This window comes from Coregonus lavaretus (assembly GCF_964263955.1).
Source record: "Coregonus lavaretus genome assembly, chromosome: 8".
Taxonomy (NCBI): domain Eukaryota; kingdom Metazoa; phylum Chordata; class Actinopteri; order Salmoniformes; family Salmonidae; genus Coregonus; species Coregonus lavaretus.
The window spans coordinates 44,306,640-44,326,608 of NC_139995.1; the positions used below are offsets into that span (position 1 = coordinate 44,306,640).

Sequence of the window (19,969 nt, forward strand, 5' to 3'; positions counted from 1 at the left end):
ATGTCTGACCACAACCACACAACCTCTGACCACAACTTTTGACCACAACTACTGACCTAAACCACACAACTTTAACCACAACCACACATCTACTGACCACAACCACACAACTTGTGACCACATCTAGTGACCACAACGACACAGCTACTGACCACAACCACACAACTTCTGACCACAACCACACACATTCTGACCACAACCACACTACTTCTAACCACATCTAGTGACCACAAAAACAATACTACTGACCAGAACCACACAATATCCGACAACAACCACACAACTTCTGACCGCAACCACACAACTACTGACCACAACCACACACATTCTGACCACAACCACACATCTAGTGACCACAACCAAACATCTAGTGACCACAACCACACAACTACTGACCACAACCACACAACTTCTGACCACAACCACACAACTACTGACCACAATAACACAACTACTGACCACAACCACACAACCTCTGACCACACAACTATTGACCACAACTTCTAACCACAACCACACAACTTGTGACCACATCTAGTGACCACAACCACACAGCTACTGACCACAAACACACAACTTCTGACCACAACCACACAAATTCTGACCACAACCACATAACATCTGACCACAACCACACTACTTCTAACCACATCTAGTGACCACAAAAACAATACTACTGACCAAAACCACACAATTTCCGACAACAACCACACAACTTCTGACCGCAACCACACAACTACTGACCACAACCACACAAATTCTGACCACACAACTACTGACCACTCATCTACTGACCACAACAACTGACCACAACCACACATCTAGTGACCACAACCACACAACTATTGACCAGAACCACACAATTACAGACAACAACCACACAACCTCTGACCGCAACCACATAACTGCTTACCACATCTAGTGACCACAACCACACAACTGCATACCACAACCACATAACTACTGACCACAACTACTGACTAAATCTACTGACTATAGACGGGAATTAAAAATGATTTCCATATTTGAATAACATAATCAAAATACTTTTAAAACTTATTTCATTACCATAATAAAACTTTGAAAGCGCTTTAGCAAGCCCCACAACTTAACTTGTAAAGTTACAATATGTACTAGCAGTTACATATTATTACAATGTAACTATGTTACAGTTAATTACAATACTTGTTAGTGTAATTACACTGTAATAAGGACCCCTTAAAATGAAGTGTTACCAACATGTCTTTTGTTAATTTATCCACAGTGGATTGGGTCCTTATTCTGAGAGCTGGTCAGCTTGGGGCTGAAGCTCTTCGCCCTGTGTGTCTCCTGCTCCCTCTCCCTGCTCACCATCGCCTCTGGCTGGATCTTCTATCGCTCCCTGGTGGCTGTGGGGCTGTTTGCAATGGCTGCGATTCCAGTCGTCATCGCCCACTCCCGTGCCCCAGCCAAGAAACACCAATGACGTTTGAAGTTTTGAACCCATGAGCTTTCTGTCATCAGGGGGCCGTATCAAGCTACTCAGAGAAGGAGTGCTGATTTCGGATCACAATGGCCTTTTAGATCGCAATGAATAAGACTACATGGACGGGGTGGGGAGTGATCGTAGATCAACACTCCTACTCAGAGACACTTCATAAATACGGCCCCAGCTCTCCAGACCTTGCATGACAATCATGTGAGATCCACTGTCACACTCCTAGTAGAATGTGCCATAGCCTAATGACAGACCCCTCAAGAATGTAAATATAGTGAAAATGGGCTCAATCCAACAATGGAAAAAGTGAAGCACACAATACGTTACAAAAAACAATATTAAATACATTTGCATGTTGAAAAATATTGTGTTGAACAAGTTCGGCAATCACACCAAAGACCTAAAATCTGTAGGGATATTTAACCATGTACGCATTTGACTGTATATACTGTACCTTAGTACCATTTATGAATGCATCTATGAGTGTGTTACAAAACTTTTAAATAAATCAAACCTGTTATCCTCCCTCTATTTGTCTTGAGTGCTGGGAACTCAGTATGGACAGATTATGGAAGCAGAACACATTTTTGTTCTTTGCAATTGCAAACTATCTCTGACTATCTCTTACAAATAATTTAAAACTAATATTTACCATATGTATTTTGCTTGTATCTGTACCAACATCTGCCATCATCCAGTTCCCATTAACTTCCACTGTCTCAAGAATCTTAAAGTTATTTACTACACAAAGATACCAAATTTCCATGTGTGTTAAACTAAGTGTTCAAAAATTGTCCATGTGGGAGCATATGAATAGATGCACATTGGGTTTTATATGAAGCACATTTATTTAAACAATTTTATGCCTGTGCATAATCAAAAATTACAAAATAATCATAAAGACTATTGGTCACAGTGTATGGATACCCCGCCCTGATTGGCTGTGGAAATGTTCCTCAGTTTAGTGGGCAGGGCTCAAGCACTTAATTGGCAGGTATGACACAACAATAGGTCCCCTGGGGTGTATTCACTAGGAACCAAACAGGAAAAAAATGGGGAGCCACCTACCTGAATTTGCCCAATGGAAACTAGTTTCCGTTGCAAAACGTTTTGACTAATGATTACACCCCTGGCTGACTATGTCAGTTACGTGGCCATACAGGTTCACAAGGGAAGTGTTGATTGGCAGATTCACTCATGTACAAGTACAAAAAAAGCATTTCCATAACCTCACCATCATCGTTGAATACTGACAAAACAATGACTATTTAACTTGTTTTGCTTTAAGACAGAAAATTAAAAGCATTACACCTTTAGTAAAAACTGGTGAGCAGTCTTTTTTGGAGCGAATGGGGGAATAGACCTAATTTCTTATCTTCTATTGTTCCTCTTGCACCCAGTGGGAGGCCGTGTCCCTCACGCCTTCCCTCCTTTTACAGTAGGAGGCATTTATGTCTCTGCTTCCCCCGCCTGGCCTGTAGCGCCGCCCTCGTGGCCATCTCAAACACTTCCCTCACACCATCCTTGGTCTTTGCAGAGCACTCCATGTAGCCGAAGGCACTGATCCGGTTCGCCATGTCACGGCCCTCCTCTGGCTTCACAGGCTCCTGTGAGGAGTGGGGGGACAGAATGTGGAGTCAGGAAAGCCACATATTGATCTTCTGAGAATTGTGTGAGTGAGTGAGTGAGTGAGTGAGAGAGAGAGAGAGAGAGAGAGACTGACTGTACCTGCTTCATCTTGGCTAGCTCTCTGCGGGTGTGCTCGTCATTACGCAGGTCCTTTTTGTTGCCCACTAGGATAATGGGAACGTTAGGGCAGAAGTGTTTGACTTCTGGAGTCCACTTCTCCGGGATGTTTTCTAAACAAAGAGGAAGGGCAGAAGTCAAGGCCAGTAGGAGTCTGTAGGCATGTATACAGTGAGGGGAAAAAGGATTTGATCCCCTGCTGATTTTGTACGTTTGCCCACTGACAAAGAAATGATCAGTCTATAATTTTAATGGTAGGTTTATTTGAACAGTGAGAGACAGAATAACAACAACAAAAAATCAAGAAAAACGCATGTCAAAAATGTTATAAATTGATTTGCATTTTAATAAGGGAAATAAGTATTTGACCCCCTCTCAATCAGAAAGATTTCTGGCTCCCAGGTGTCTTTTATACAGGTAACGAGCTGAGATTAGGAGCACACTTTTAAAGGGAGTGTTCCTAATCTCAGCTTGTTACCTGTATAAAAGACACCTGTCCACAGAAGCAATCAATCAATCAGATTCCAAACTCTCCACCATGGCCAAGACCAAAGAGCTCTCCAAGGATGTCAGGGACAAGATTGTAGACCTACACAAGGTTGGAATGGGCTACAAGACCATCGCCAAGCAGCTTGGTGCGATTATTCGCAAATGGAAGAAACACAAAATAACTGTCAATCTCCCTCGGCCTGGGGCTCCATGCAAGATCTCACCTTGTGGAGTTGCAATGATCATGAGAACGGTGAGGAATCAGCCCAGAACTACACAGGAGGATCTTGTCAATGAACTCAAGGCAGCTGGGACCATAGTCACCAAGAAAACAATTGGTAACACACTACGCCGTGAAGGACTGAAATCCTGCAGTGCCCGCAAGGTCCCCCTGCTCAAGAAAGCACATATACAGGGCCATCTGAAGTTTGCCAATGAACATCTGAATGATTCAGAGGAGAACTGGGTGAAAGTGTTGTGGTCAGATGAGACCAAAATGGAGCTCTTTGGCATCAACTCAACTCGCCGTGTTTGGAGGAGGAGGAATGCTGCCTATGACCCCAAGAACACCATCCCCACCGTCAAACATGGAGGTGGAAACATTATGCTTTGGGGGTGTTTTTCTGCTAAGGGGACAGGACAACTTCACCGCATCAAAGGGACGATGGATGGGGCCATGTACCGTCAAATCTTGGGTGAGAACCTCCTTCCCTCAGTCAGGGCATTGAAAATGGGTTTGTGGATGGGTATTCCAGCATGACAATGACCCAAAACACACGACCAAGGCAACAAAGGAGTGGCTCAAGAAGAAGCACATTAAGGTCCTGGAGTGGCCTAGCCAGTCTCCAGACCTTAATCCCATAGAAAATCTGTGGAGGGAGCTGAAGGTTCGAGTTTCCAAAGGTCAGCCTTGAAACCTTAATGACTTGGAGACTGGCTAGGCCACTACAGCGCCGGAAGAAGATGGCTGCCGTTTTACAGCCCTCTAACCAATTGTACTATTATGTGTGTTTTTCCGCGTTATTTGTAATTTATTTTGTACATAATGTTTCTGCCATCGTCTCTTATAACCAAAGAGAGCTTCTGGATATCAGGACAGCGATTACTCACCTCGCATTGGACGAATACTTTTTCTTCAACGAGGCGTTCGCGAAGGATATTCTACAGACACCCAACAAGGCCCAGATCCCCGTCATTCGCGTGAGGAAGAGACGGAGATATCGTGGACGCAGATCCGGGTGCCTTGTAAGGATCCGACGGCGTGCGAGTAAACTGCCTCTCCCATCAATCCTATTAGCCAACGTTCAATCTTTTGAGAATAAAATTGACGATTTAAGATTACGGTTATCCTACCAACGGGACATTAAAAACTGTAATATCTTATGTTTCACGGAGTCGTGGCTGAACGACAACAATGACAACATTCAGCTAGCAGGCTATACGCTACATCGGCAGGACAGAACGTCTGACTCTGGTAAGACAAGGGGCGGCGGTCTGTGTATATTTGTAAACAACAGCTGGTGCACAAAATCAAATACTAAGGAAGTCTCGAGGTTTTGCTCGCCTGAGGTAGAGTATCTTATGATAAGCTGTAGACCACACTATTTACCAAGAGAGTTTTCATCTATATTTTTCATAGCTGTCTATTTACCACCACAAACCAATGCTGGCATTAAGATTGCACTGAATGAGTTGTACAAGGCCATTAATCAACAGGAAAACGCTCATCCAGATGCAGCGCTCCTAGTAGCCGGGGACTTTAATGCAGGGAAACTTAAATCCGTTCTACCTCATTTCTACCAGCATGTTAAATGTGCAACCAGAGGGGAAAAAACTCTAGACCACCTTTACTCCACACACAGAGACGCATACAAAGCTCTCCCTCGCCCTCCATTTGGCAAATCTGACCATAACTCTATCCTCCTGATTCCTGCTTATAAGCAAAAACTGAAGCAGGAAGCACCAGTGATTCGGTTAATAAAAAAGTGGTCAGATGACGCAGATGCTAAGCTACAGGACTGTTTTGCTAGCACAGACTGGAACATGTTCCGGGATTCTTCAGACAGCATTGAGGAGTACACCACATCAGTCACTGGCTTCATCAATAAGTGCATCGATGATGTCGTCCCCACAGTGACCGTACGTACATACCCCAACCAGAAGCCATGGATTACAGGAAACATCCGCACTGAGCTAAAGGGTAGAGCTGCCGCTTTCAAGGAACGGGACTCTAACCCGGACGCTTATAAGAAATCCCGCTATGACCTCCGACGAACCATCAAACAGGCAAAGAGTCAATACAGGTCTAAGATTGAATCATACTACACTGGCTCTGACGCTCGTCGGATGTGGCAGGGCTTGAAAACTATTACAGACTACAAAGGGAAGCACAGCCGCGAGCTGCCCAGTGACACAAGCCTACCAGACGAGCTAAACCACTTCTATGCTCGCTTCGAGGCAAGCAACACTGAAGCATGCATGAGAGCACCAGCTGCTCCGGACGACTATGTGATCACGCTCTCCGTAGCCGATGTGAGTAAGACTTTTAAGCAGGTCAACATTCACAAGGCCGCAGGGCCAGACGGATTACCAGGACGTGTACTCCGAGCATGTGCTGACCAACTGGCAAGTGTCTTCACTGACATTTTCAACATGTCCCTGACTGAGTCTGTAATACCAACATGTTTCAAGCAGACCACCATAGTCCCCGTGCCCAAGAACTCTAAGATAACCTGCCTAAATGACTACCGACCCGTAGCACTGACGTCTGTAGCCATGAAGTGCTTTGAAAGACTGGTCATGGCTCACATCAACAGCATAATCCCAGAAACCCTAGACCCACTCCAATTTGCATACCGCCCCAACAGATCCACAGAAGATGCAATCTCTATCGCACTCCACACTGCCCTTTCCCACCTGGACAAGAGGAACACCTACGTGAGAATGCTATTCATTGACTACAGCTCAGCATTCAACACCATAGTGCCCTCTAAGCTCATCACTAAGCTAAGGATCCTGGGACTAAACACCTCCCTCTGCAACTGGATCCTGGACTTCCTGACGGGCCGCCCCCAGGTGGTAAGGGTAGGTAACAACACATCTGCCACACTGATCCTCAACACGGGGGCCCCTCAGGGGTGCGTGCTCAGTCCCCTCCTGTACTCTCTGTTCACCCATGACTGCATGGCCAGGCACGACTCCAACACCATCATTAAGTTTGCCGACGACACAACAGTGGTAGGCCTGATCACCGACAACGATGAGACAGCCTATAGGGAGGAGGTCAGAGATCTGGCCGTGTGGTGCCAGGACAACAACCTCTCCCTCAACGTGACCAAGACAAAGGAGATGATTGTGGACTACAGGAAAAAAAAAGAGGACTGAGCACGCCCCCATTCTCATCGACGGGGCTGTAGTGGAACAGGTTGAGAGCTTCAAGTTCCTTGGTGTCCACATCACCAACGAACTATCATGGTCCAAACACACCAAGACAGTCGTGAAGAGGGCACGACAAAGCCTATTCCCCCTCAGGAGACTAAAAAGATTTGGCATGGGTCCTCAGATCCTCAAAAAATTCTACAGCTGCACCATCGAGAGCATCCTGACTGGTTGCATCACCGCCTGGTATGGCAACTGCTTGGCCTCTGACCGCAAGGCACTACAGAGGGTAGTGCGTACGGCCCAGTACATCACTGGGGCAAAGCTCCCTGCCATCCAGGACCTCTATACCAGGCGGTGTCAGAGGAAGGCCCTCAAAATTGTCAAAGACTCCAGCCACCCTAGTCATAGACTGTTCTCTCTGCTACCGCACGGCAAGCGGTACCGGAGTGCCAAGTCTAGGTCCAAAAGACTTCTCAACAGCTTCTACCCCCAAGCCATAAGACTCCTGAACAGCTAATCATGGCTACCCGGAATATTTGCACTGCCCCCCCACCCCATCCTTTTTACGCTGCTGCTACTCTGTTAAGTATTTATGCATAGTCACTTTAACTCTACCCACATGTACATATTACCTCAACTACCTCAACTAGCCGGTGCCCCCGCACATTGACTATGCAACGGTACCCCCCTGTATATATAGCCTCCCTACTGTCACTTTATTTTACTGTATATATAGCCTCCCTACTGTCACTTTATTTTACTTCTGCTCTTTTTTTCTCAACACTTTTTTGTTGTTGTTTTATTCTTACTTTTTTTGTTTAAAATAAATGCACTGTTGGTTAAGGGCTGTAAGTAAGCATTTCACTGTAATGTCTGCACCTGTTGTATTCGGCGCATGTGACCAATAAAATTTGATTTGATTTGATTTGAAGATCTGCAAATAGGAGTGGGACAAAATCCCTCCTGAGATGTGTGCAAACCTGGTGGCCAACTACAAGAAACGTCTGACCTCTGATTGCCAACAAGGGTTTTGCCACCAAGTACTAAGTCATGTTTTGCAGAGGGGTCAAATACTTATTTCCCTCATTAAAATGCAAATCAATTTATCAAAAAATAACAACCCAATGTTTATCTCCCAGGACAAATTAGCTATCAACAGCAAGCTAGCTAAATGTCCAATCTGTCCCCAAATGAATATAGTTGCTTCTCAGTTGGTTTTGATATTTTAATCTACCTGTCATGAACGTGTCTGGTGGGGATAGACAAAATCAACATGTGCACAATGGGGCCACGGCTATAGGTTCAGGGTGTGTCAGAAATATTTTTGCTATTTTCACAACCAGAATTATGGGCGCAGTAGCTGGTGGTGGCTACTGCGTCACCACTGCCTTCAACTTGAATAAACAAGTTAAAGGTGCAAGCAAGTTGAAGGTGTGTCGAGGCTTGACCCCTCACTGGCCAATCAGAACGTGCTCCATGGCTAAATACGGTTGAAGTCGTAAGTTTACATACACTTTAGCCAAATACATTTCAACTCAGTTTTTCACAATTCCTGACATTTAATCCTAGTAAAAATTCCCTGTTTTAGGTCAGTTAGGATCACCACTTTATTTTAAGAATGTGAAATGTCCAGTATGAAAATGTATGCACTCACTAACTGTAAGTCGCTCTTGATAAGAGCGTCTGCTAAATGACTAAAATGTAATGTAAAATGTAAATTTATAACATTTTTGACATGCGTTTTTTCTGGATTTTTTTATTGTTATTCTGTCTCTCACTGTTCAAATAAACCTACCATTAAAATTATAGACTGATCATTTCTTTGTCAGTGGGCAAACGTACAAAATCAGCAGGGGATCAAATACTTTTTCCCTCACTGTATATGTCTGCACAGTATGTGTGGGTGTCTGTGCGCGTAGCAATATAAATACTCACCCAAACTGTCTGGGCTATCAATGGAGAAGCACATGAGGATGACGTCAGTATCGGGGTAAGAGAGGGGGCGCAGCCTATCATAGTCCTCCTGACCTGCTGTATCCCATAGTGCCAACTCAACCTGCCAAAGGATTTCAAGAGACATCAGCCAACTGTGCCCAACTTCCCAGTTAAAGCTTACAGTGGGGGGAAAAAGTATTTAGTCAGCCACCAATTGTGCAAGTTCTCCCACTTAAAAAGATGAGAGGCCTGTAATTTTCATCATAGGTACACGTCAACTATGACAGACAAATTGAGAAAAATCACATTGTAGGATTTTTTATGAATTTATTTGCAAATTATGGTGGAAAATAAGTATTTGGTCACCTACAAAAAAGCAAGATTTCTGGCTCTCACAGACCTGTAACTTCTTCTTTAAGAGGCTCCTCTGTCCTCCACTCGTTACCTGTATTAATGGCACCTGTTTGAACTTGTTATCAGTATAAAAGACACCTGTCCACAACCTCAAACAGTCACACTCCAAACTCCACTATGGCCAAGACCAAAGAGCTGTCAAAGGACACCAGAAACAAAATTGTAGACCTGCACCAGGCTGGGAAGACTGAATCTGCAATAGGTAAGCAGCTTGGTTTGAAGAAATCAACTGTGGGAGCAATTATTAGGAAATGGAAGACATACAAGACCACTGATAATCTCCCTCGATCTGGGGCTCCACGCAAGATCTCACCCCGTGGGGTCAAAATGATCACAAGAACGGTGAGCAAAAATCCCAGAACCACACGGGGGGACCTAGTGAATGACCTGCAGAGAGCTGGGACCAAAGTAACAAAGCCTACCATCAGTAACACACTACGCCGCCAGGGACTCAAATCCTGCAGTGCCAGACGTGTCCCCCTGCTTAAGCCAGTACATGTCCAGGCCCGTCTGAAGTTTGCTAGAGTGCATTTGGATGATCCAGAAGAGGATTGGGAGAATGTCATATGGTCAGATGAAACCAAAATAGAACTTTTTGGTAAAAACTCAACTCGTCGTGTTTGGAGGACAAAGAATGCCGAGTTGCATCCAAAGAACACCATACCTACTGTGAAGCATGGGGGTGGAAACATCATGCTTTGGGGCTGTTTTTCTGCAAAGGGACCAGGACGACTGATCCGTGTAAAGGAAAGAATGAATGGGGCCATGTATCGTGAGATTTTGAGTGAAAACCTCCTTCCATCAGCAAGGGTATTGAAGATGAAACGTGGCTGGGTCTTTCAGCATGACAATGATCCCAAACACACCGCCCGGGCAACGAAGGAGTGGCTTCGTAAGAAGCATTTCAAGGTCCTGGAGTGGCCTAGCCAGTCGCCAGATCTCAACCCCATTGAAAATCTTTGGAGGGAGTTGAAATTTCGTGTTGCCCAGCGACAGCCCCAAAACATCACTGCTCTAGAGGAGATCTGCATGGAGGAATGGGCCAAAATACCAGCAACTGTGTGTGAAAACCTTGTGAAGACTTACAGAAAACGTTTGACCTGTGTCATTGCCAACAAAGGGTATATAACAAAGTATTGAGAAACTTTTGTTATTGACCAAATACTTATTTTCCACCATAATTTGCTAATAAATTCATTAAAAATCCTACAATGTGATTTTCTGGATTTTTTTTCTCGTTTTGTCTGTCATAGTTGACGTGTACCTATGATGAAAATTACAGGCCTCTCTCATCTTTTTAAGTGGGAGAACTTGCACAATTGGTGGCTGACTAAATACTTTTTTCCCCCACTGTATACAGTGTATCTGACCTATTATTAAACAATGAAGAGGCATGATGCTGATTGCAGAATAGCCAATCCAACATTTATTATAGGAAAAGTCAGCAATATGACATATTTATACACAGCTGGGCAACTTACTGCTTAGAGAAATCAATGACTACAAAATGTGATATCTGCCAACACTGTCTGCCACTATTGGCCCTTCCCAATTTGGGCAAGCCTCGAGGGAGGTTGCAAATTGGGAGGAGCCAGTGGCAGTGTTGACTGAATTGAATTCTGTTAATTCTCATTGATTGTCCTGCTTTGTACGATAATGTAATTTACAGCGAGAGAAATACAGGTTGAAAAAACAAAGGGAGAATATTTTTTCACCTGTTTGCTATCGACCTCAATGTCAGCGACATAGTTCTCGAAGACAGTGGGAACGTAGACCTCGGGGAACTGGTCTTTACTGAATACGATGAGCAGACAGGTCTTCCCACACGCTCCGTCTCCCACTATGACCAGTTTCTTTCGGATTGCTGCCATACCTGAACAAACGAGAGAGAATGTTGAGACAGACATAAATACATTACAGATCAAAGAGTTGGAGCGTGGATGGTACTGGCAACAGAGATGTCAAGTCCTGCATGGGCCACATATTACGTAGATAATAGTTACAGTATGTTAGCTGTAGCCCATTCATAGGCGCCAACTACCTTTAGTGCATATTGATGAAGGTATCTTCTTCCTGGGGGACTTTTGTTAAGAGCCTCGACGCTTGCTCTAAACGCTGACACGCATCTCTTGTGGTACGGTTTTGGAAACATAATGAATGTATATTTTATATCAGCGACAAAAAATAAATAAAAGGTTAAATTATTACACACCTTCATTGGGTTAGTGTTCCCACACGATCATATCTCCATGTAACAGCACTTGTTTACGGAAAACAGACAGAAGAGACCACTTGTGCTAATTAGCTATCTAGCGTGCATATTTTTTAATTGAAAATATTTTTTCTTGCTGCTATGAAAGACAAGGGCCATATGCAGGGCTCTAAAGTGTGCCCAATTTGGTCGCATATGCAACAAAATATGTTTCTGTGCGACCAAGAGTTTTATTTTGGGAGCACTGTGCGACTATGAAAAGAATCTCACAGATAATAGTTGAAATAATGATAATGCTTCGCTGTACCGTTGTTTCCGAGTTCCCTAGAGAAATAAGCGAGTGCAGATTCATTCGCGTCATTGTTGCACCATTACTACAGCGAAAACGGCTTGCTTCTAGCTCAACCGGGTCAAAAAATCTGACCCATATTACCGGCGCAACATGTTTATCTTCCTATAGCTGATCGCCAGAACCGCATTTTACATTCATAAACCATGTCATGGACCGTTCTATAACTACTCGCGCGTCGACATTGTTAACCATTTGTTTACACTTTGTTGAGTCATGTTACCTCGTTGTCTAGCTAGCTAAGAACCTGGTAACTTTATCAGTACATCCAAACATTTGGGGGCACAGAAAGAAAGGAAAAGATAGCTTCTTCATGAGATCAACGGTAATAGCAATGAATGAATGACAGATCTCTTGCATTTCATCGTCACAAACCTGACTTTATAAAGAGACAGTGTACAATTTTCAATGTAATGCATCTCAATAGGACAATAGTGCTTTTACACAGTGTTACATATTAGTTTCTAGGGCACAACATGTGCTTCAAAAGTAGCTAGAATTCATATAGGCTGTATCTCAATCAATCAAATAAATTGTATTTTCTGGTGCTCCTAAATTTTATGTGGTGCTCCTAACTTTTTTTTAGCTGGGAACATCAGTGCTACACTAACATTTTAAATTTAGAGCACTGGCTAAATGTTTTGAAAACTGTTTTCCAAGCGATGGTTATTGACGTTGCTAACACAGTGTTGGAATTGTAGTTCACACGGCCAGCCGTGGGTGAAGCTAACCGCTGAAAACCCAATGGAGAGAAGGGTTTGAGAGCTTTGTTCGCTGTAGCCCAATATTGGACTAAAGGAGCCTAACGTTACTCCTTAGTCCAATGACCTTACATGTTCTGTTTAAAGGGCGAATTGGCTCTGGAAGCCAAAACAGCCAAATACTCCATACTGAATCAATTCTCAATTGCAGTACGGTTCTAGAAACATAAACCCCTCTACTTTCATATCATATCAAAATATTTTCACAAATGCAAAAAACACAGTTGCATCACAGTATTTTTCAGTGAGAACATGTTTGTGGCGTCTGTCTTCTGTTTACACACAAGTGTTCAGAAGACGCAGATTGCTAATTAACACAGGTAGTCCACTGTCTTCCGTCTGTTTTTCGTAAAACAAGCGTTGTCACATGGAAATATGGCCGTGTGGGAACCCTAACCCTATAAAGGTGTGTATGAATTAATCATAAAAAAGTATTATTTCTCACCGATATGAAAGATAAGGTCCTTATGCTTCCAAAACTGTACCGCAAGCAATGTGTGTTAATGTGCAGACTGAACATCATGGCTCTTAACAAACCCCCCCTACAGAAGACGCATTCGTCCAATGACTCATTGCTACACTATATATACAAAAGTATGTGGACACACATTCAAATTAGTGGATTTGGCAATTTCAGCCACACCCGTTGCTGACAAGTGTATAAAAACAAGCACACCGCCATGCAATCTCCATAGACAACATTTGCTGTAGAATGGCCTTACTGAAGAGCTCAGTGACTTTCAATGTGGCACCGTCATAGGATGCCACCTTTCCATCAAGTCAGTTTGTCAAATTTCTGCCCTGCTAGAGCTTCCCCGGTTAACTGTAAGTGCGGTTATTGTGAAGTGGAAACTTCTAGGAGCAACAACAGCTCAGCCGCGAAGTGGTAGGCCACACAAGCTCACAAAATGGGACCGCCGAGTGCTGAAGAGCATAAAAATAGTCTGTCCTCGGTTGCAACACTCACTACCGAGTTCCAAACGGCCTCTGGAAGAAACGTCAGCACAAGACCTGTTTGTCGGGAGCTTCATGAAATGGGTTTCCATGGCCGAGCAGCCAACTCCATATTAATGCCCATGATTTTGGAATGAGATGTTAGACGAGCAGGTGTCCACGTACTTTTGGTCATGTAACGTATGTGTAATGGATCGAGTCATGATCAAGGGCTATGTTAGCTGTAGCTATCTTTGTAGCAGTGGTGGAACTGTCTTGAAATGAAATAACGGGGATAAAATGAAAAAGGGATAGCTCTCTCACTTCAGAATATGAATTTGTCAAAATCGTTGATTCATTCATATGATCGAATCGGTCTCCTGCATTTGTGATCTGGAACAACACAGCTAGACTGTGTCTAATGTTTTGAAAACACTAAGGGTACTTTTCAATTATATATCATTATTTTAATTTATTCATATTTGCATGTCAATCAGAATAAAATTAGTTAACACAAGTAAAGTAGCTAGCTAGCTAAATGAGTGGGATATCAATCAACATTAGCTTGCTAGTTATCTATTCTTATTTACAATGACGGCCTACCAAAAGGCTTCCTGCGGGGACGGGGGCTGGGATAAAAAATATAGGACAAAACATACATCACGACAAGAGACACACCACAACACTACATAAAGAGAGACCTAAGAGAACAACATAGCATGGCAGCAACACATGACAACACAGCCTGGTAGCAACTAGCTAGACAACTAACACAGAAGGGTTGTTACCCAGCTAGCTAACTAAATTGGCTAACAACTAGACAGCTAGTTCAACACGAAATAAAAGTTGCTAGATAGTAGCTGGTCAACTAATGAATTATTAATCATTTCTGCGGCCATGTCTGATATTACAGGGCACGAATACCACGTAAACAGCCCTAGCTAACTAACTAGTTAACGTTACCTAGGTGAATTTTAGAAGAAAAAATAACTAATTTGCCAACGATAACTTGCTAGCTTATTAGCTTAGCCTATCAGATGCGGAAATGATGGGGTGGCTAGCTGGCAAGGTTGAAGAGGAAAATTAATTTAGACCCGGTTAGCTTTTAATGCGGTTAATATAACTATGTTAGCTAGCTATACTACTGCAATATTGGTTTCTGAGTTATCTTGGCAACATTTTTGTAATCTAATTAGTCTTACCTGGCCAATAGGTAGCTAGCTAGTTTGTTGTTTTCTGGATAATGTCTCGGTCTCACGCTTGACTAGTTAGCTTACGTTAGGCTAGTAGCTCCCAACCGTGTTTGAGGGGGCTCTGAAACAGACCACAAGGAAGAGGGAGGAGGAGGTGCTTGACTCGGACTGCGTAGGACGGGTGGTAACTGAAAAATCTTTGATGGCTCGGACAGCAAAGTCTGTGTACAGTCAGGGTTTCCTCCCTCTTTGTGGACACTGACTGAAGCCACAGTTCAGAACCTGGCTACAACAGAGATGCTCTTTTTCACCACATCGTTCAGACTGCAAAGGTGTGTTTATTTGTCACAAGATATAGCTCCAGATGGATCTTTACAAAAACACCAACAAATTAATTGAGCCTTAAATAATTAATTGCATGGTAATAATAATATATTTTGTATTTTACATTTTTAGACATTTAGCAGACGCTCTTATCCAGAGCGACTTACAGTTTGTGAGTGCATACATTTTTCATACTGGCCCCCCGTGGGAATCGAACCCACAACCCTGGCGTTGCAAGCGCCATGCTCTACCAACTGAGCTACAGGAGGCCTACTAATTATTATTATTAATCATGTTAATTGATAATTATGATGAATGATAATTGCACTGATGGAGCAGAAATGTTTTCAAAAGTCCCTGCTAAGAAATGTGTAACGGTAGCCCTTGATCATGACTCTCAGTTCCATTACATTACACATCAGTCAGCAGACAAAGGCTTCTTCTTCTTCTTCGAGATTGGGTTGGCGGATCACATCCAACTTTGAAAATGCATACACTGCCACCTACTGTACGGGAGTGTGAGGCCAGTCACGGCCTACCTACATTAAATTCTCTTCATTAGTCCTGTTCCTCTAAGAAAGTGAAATAAAGCCCTAGACACCACGTCCCTCCCATTTCCTCCCCCCACTACACCACCCAAACCCCAAACCCGTCCAGCCTCTCTGATGCAGTATTTGGCTGTTTTGGCTTCCAGAGCCAATTCGCCCTTTAAACAGAACACGTAAGGTCCTTGGACTAAGGTGTAATGTTAGGCTCCTTTAGTCCAATATTGGGCTAGAGTAAAACGCCTTGCATTCTTCTATCAATCACATTTATATATAAAGCCCTTTTTACATCAGCAGATGTCACAAAGTGCTAATACAGAAACCCAGCCTTAAACCTCAAACAGCAAGCAATTCAGATGTAGAAGCACAGTGGCTAGGAAAAACTCCCTAGAAAGGCAGGAACCTAGGAAGAAACCTAGAGAGGAACCAGGCTCTGAGGGGTGGCCAGTCCTCTACTGGCTGTGCAGGGTAGAGATTATAAGAGTACATGGCCATTAAGGCCAGATCGCTCTTCAAGATGTTCAAATGTTCATAGATGACCAGCAGAGTCAAACAATAATCACAGTGGTTGTAGAGGGTGCAACAAGTCAGCACCTCAGGAGTAAATGTCAGTTGGCTTTTCATAGCCGAGCATTCAGAGGTCGAGACAGCAGGTGCAGTAGAGAGGGAGAGAGAGAGGGAGGGAGAGCGAGAGGTACACAGATACGATACAATGATTTAGAGATACAGTACCAGTCAAAACTTTGGACACACCTACTCATTCCAGGGTTTTTCTTTATTTTTACTATGTTCTACATTGTAGAATAATAGTGAAGACATCATAACTATGAATTAACACATATGGAATCATGTAGTAACCAAAAAAGTGTTAAACAAATCAAAATATATTTTAGATTTTAGATTCTTCAAAGCATTGCACACTCTTGGCATTCTCTCAACCAGCTTCACCTGGAATGCTTTTCCAACAGTCTTGAAGGAGTTCCCACATAAGCTGTGGTCCTGGCAACTGGACCTTTTTTGGAATACCATTATTTTTGTCTTACTGAGATTTACTGTCAGGGCCCAGGTCTGGGTGCTGCTGTAGGCCCTCCTTGGTTGGTGACAGAACCACCAGATCATCAGCAAACAGTAGACATTTGTCTTCAGATTCTAGTAGGGTGAGGCCGGGTGATGCAGACTGTTCTAGTGCCCTCGCCAATTCGTAGATATATATGTTGAAGAGGGTGGGGCTTAAACTTCATCCCTGTGTTGTGTGTGTGTGTTTTTTGCCAATTTTAACCGCACACTTGTTGTTTATGTACATGGATTTTATAATGTCGTATGTTTTTCCCCCAACCCCACTTTCCATCAATTTCAAAAGCCTTTTTGAAATCAACAAAGCATGAGAAGACTTTGACTTTGTTTTGGTTTGTTTGTTTGTCAATTAGGGTGTGCAGGGTGAATACGTGGTCTGTCGTACGGTAATTTGGTAAAAAGCCAATTTGACATTTGCTCAGTACATTGTTTTCACTGAGGAAATGAACTAGTCTGCTGTTAATGATAATGCAGAGGATTTTCCCAAGGTTGCTGTTGACGCATATCCCACGGTAGTTATTGGGGTCAAATTTGTCTCCACTTTTGTGGATTGGGGTGATCAGTCCTTGGTTCCAAATATTGGGGAAGATGCCAGAGCTAAGGATGAAGTTAAAGAGTTTAAGTATAGCCAATTGGAAATTGTGGTCTGTATATTTTATCATTTCATTGAGGATACCATCAACACCAAAGGCCTTTTGGGTTGGAGGGTTTGTATTTTGTCCTGTAGTTCATTCATTGTAATTGGAGAATCCAGTGGGTTCTGGAAATCTTTAATAGTTGATTCTAAGATTTGCATTTGATCATGTATATTTTTTTGCTGTTTGTTCTCTGTTAGAGGGCCAAAAAGATTGGAGAAATGGTTTACTCATACATCTCCATTTTGGATAGATAGCTCTTCGTGTTGTTGTTTGTTTAGTGTTTTCCAAGTTTCCCAGAAGTGGTTAGAGTCTATGGATTCTTCAATTACATTGAGCTGATTTCTGACATGCTGTTCCTTCTTTTTCGGTAGTGTATTTCTGTATTGTTTTAGTGATTCACCATAGTGAAGGCGTAGGCTCATGTTTTCTGGGTCTCTATGTTTTTGTTTGGATAGGTTTCTCAATTTCTTTCTTAGGTTTTTGCATTCTTCATCAAACCATTTGTCACTGTTGTTACTTTTCTTCGGTTGAGAGGTCAAATATACTGTTTAGGTTTTCTACTGACAAGTTTACACCTTCACTATTACAGTGGAACGTTTTGTCCAGGAAGTTGTCTAAAAGGGATTTAATTTGTTGTTGCCTAATTGTTTTTTGGTAGGTTTCAACACTACTTTCCTTCCATCTATAGCATTTCTTAATATTATTCAGTTCCTTTGGCTTTGATGCCTCATGATTGAGTATTGCTCTTTTCAAGTAGACTGTGATTTTGCTGTGGTCTGATAGGGGTGTCAGTGGGCTGACTGTGAACGCTCTGAGAGACTCTGGGTTGAGGTCAGTGATAAAGTAGTCTACAGTACTACTGCCAAGAGATGAGCTATAGGTGTACCTACCATAGGAGTCCCCTCGAAGCCTACCATTGACTATGTACATACCCAGTGTGCGACAGAGCTGCAGGAGTCGTGACCCGTTTTTGTTGGTTATGTTGTCATAGTTGTGCCTAGGGGGGCATATGGGGGAGGGAATGCTGTCACCTCCAGGTAGGTGTTTGTCCCCCTGTGTGCTGAGGGTGTCAGGTTCTTGTCCAGTTCTGGCATTTAGGTCGCCACAGACTAGTACATGTCCCTGGGTCTGGAAATGATTGATTTCCCCCTCCAGGATGGAGAAGCTGTCTTCATTAAAGTATGGGGATTCTAGTGGGGGGATATAGGTAGCACACAGGAGGAAATTTTTCTCTGTTGAGATAATTTCCTTTTGAATTTCTAACCAAATGTAAAATGTTCCTGTTTTGATTAATTTAATAGAGTGAGTTAGATCTGCTCTATACCAAATTAGCATACCCCCTGAGTCCCTTCCCTGTTTCACACCTGGTAGTTCGGTGGATGGGACTACCAGCTCTCTGTAACCTAGAGGGCAACCAGTGGGTCCGTCTCCTCTATACCATGTTTCTTGTAGGATGACAATGTCTGTATTTCCAGATTCCTGCTCTTTAGGCCAAAGGCAGATGACCTCAGGCCTTGGATATTCCAGGATGAAATAGTGAAGGCTTTGTGTTCCATAAAGTGTCTAATGTTGTTGGTTGTGTGGTTTGGCCTCAGGCCAGTAATTGTGAGCAGAGCCTGCTGAGCATCTGGTACATGCCATTGGCTTGGGCTAATGTAAGGGTGGGTGTTGGGCCTGTTTGCCTGCTCACGGCCTGGGCTTATGTGTGACTTTCATGTTGAGGCCCTCTTTGTGGGAGTGGGGGGCTTGGGGTGGGTAGGAGGGGCATAGGTCTGATCTGAGGGGGCCTAAATGGGGTGTGGGCATGGTTGACTTGGGGGGGAGTTAATTGGTGGGGGTGGGGGTGTAGATGTGGTTGATGGTGCTGTGGTCTGGATGTAGGTCCTCTCTGCGGGGGTCCTCTATGTGTAGGTCCTGGGGGGGGGTCCCGCAGGTCTACGAGAGTGTCTCGCTGGTCTGGGTGGGCTGTCTGTTGATCTGTTGCTCCTGTGTGAGGTGTTGGGTCTGCGGTTGAGGGCGATATCCTTTAGGGTCCAGGCGAAGGTGGGCACTGCTGCCTTGTATAGGTGGACCTGGTCATAAAGGCTGTTCACGTCCAGGGTGGAGTGGTGGGCCAGGTAGACATTTGGTTTTGATGCACAGTCACGGGAAATACTTGCGTTTACCCGCTGTATGGTAGCAGGGTGGAAGTATTTTCGTTGTAACAGGGTTGAGATAACCACTTGTGCGTTGGGGAAAGTAGAAGAAGCTTTTTCTATCACTCCCTTGAGTGCTGTGGCCACCCTTTCCTGCTGTGTTCTCAGGTCGTTTGTGCCTGTGTGTATTATTATGTGGCTGGGTGATCCTAGTCGGTCCTCAGACAGAAGGTCTAGGGCGCGCTGGGTGTTTGGACACCAGAGTTTAGACACTGTGTGTTTTAGAAAAAGTTTATTTTCTTGTATGTATTTCCCGTTTGAGTCCACAAGGAGTACAATCTGTGGCTTGTGTATGTCCTCAGT

General features: G+C 43.6%; 1 protein-coding gene across 2 annotated transcripts; it reads right to left on the reverse strand.

The window, feature by feature from the left end:
• Positions 1 to 2,293: 2,293 nt before the first annotated feature.
• LOC311133854 (transforming protein RhoA-like) lies at positions 2,294 to 15,216 on the reverse strand. 2 transcript variants are annotated; one of them, XM_084167455.1, is made up of 5 exons: positions 14,900 to 15,216; positions 11,158 to 11,315; positions 9,029 to 9,149; positions 3,206 to 3,336; positions 2,294 to 3,084 (listed from the first exon to the last, which is right to left on the reverse strand). In XM_084167455.1, the coding sequence occupies exons 2-5, from the start codon at positions 11,311 to 11,313 to the stop codon at positions 2,911 to 2,913; spliced, it is 582 nt and encodes a 193-aa protein (XP_084023581.1). In that variant the 5' UTR covers positions 11,314 to 11,315; positions 14,900 to 15,216; the 3' UTR covers positions 2,294 to 2,910. The 2 variants fall into 2 exon arrangements, with proteins under 2 accessions (XP_084023581.1, XP_084023582.1); XM_084167456.1 differs by having other exon boundaries at positions 14,975 to 15,204.
• Between the last annotated feature and the right edge of the window lie 4,753 nt (positions 15,217 to 19,969).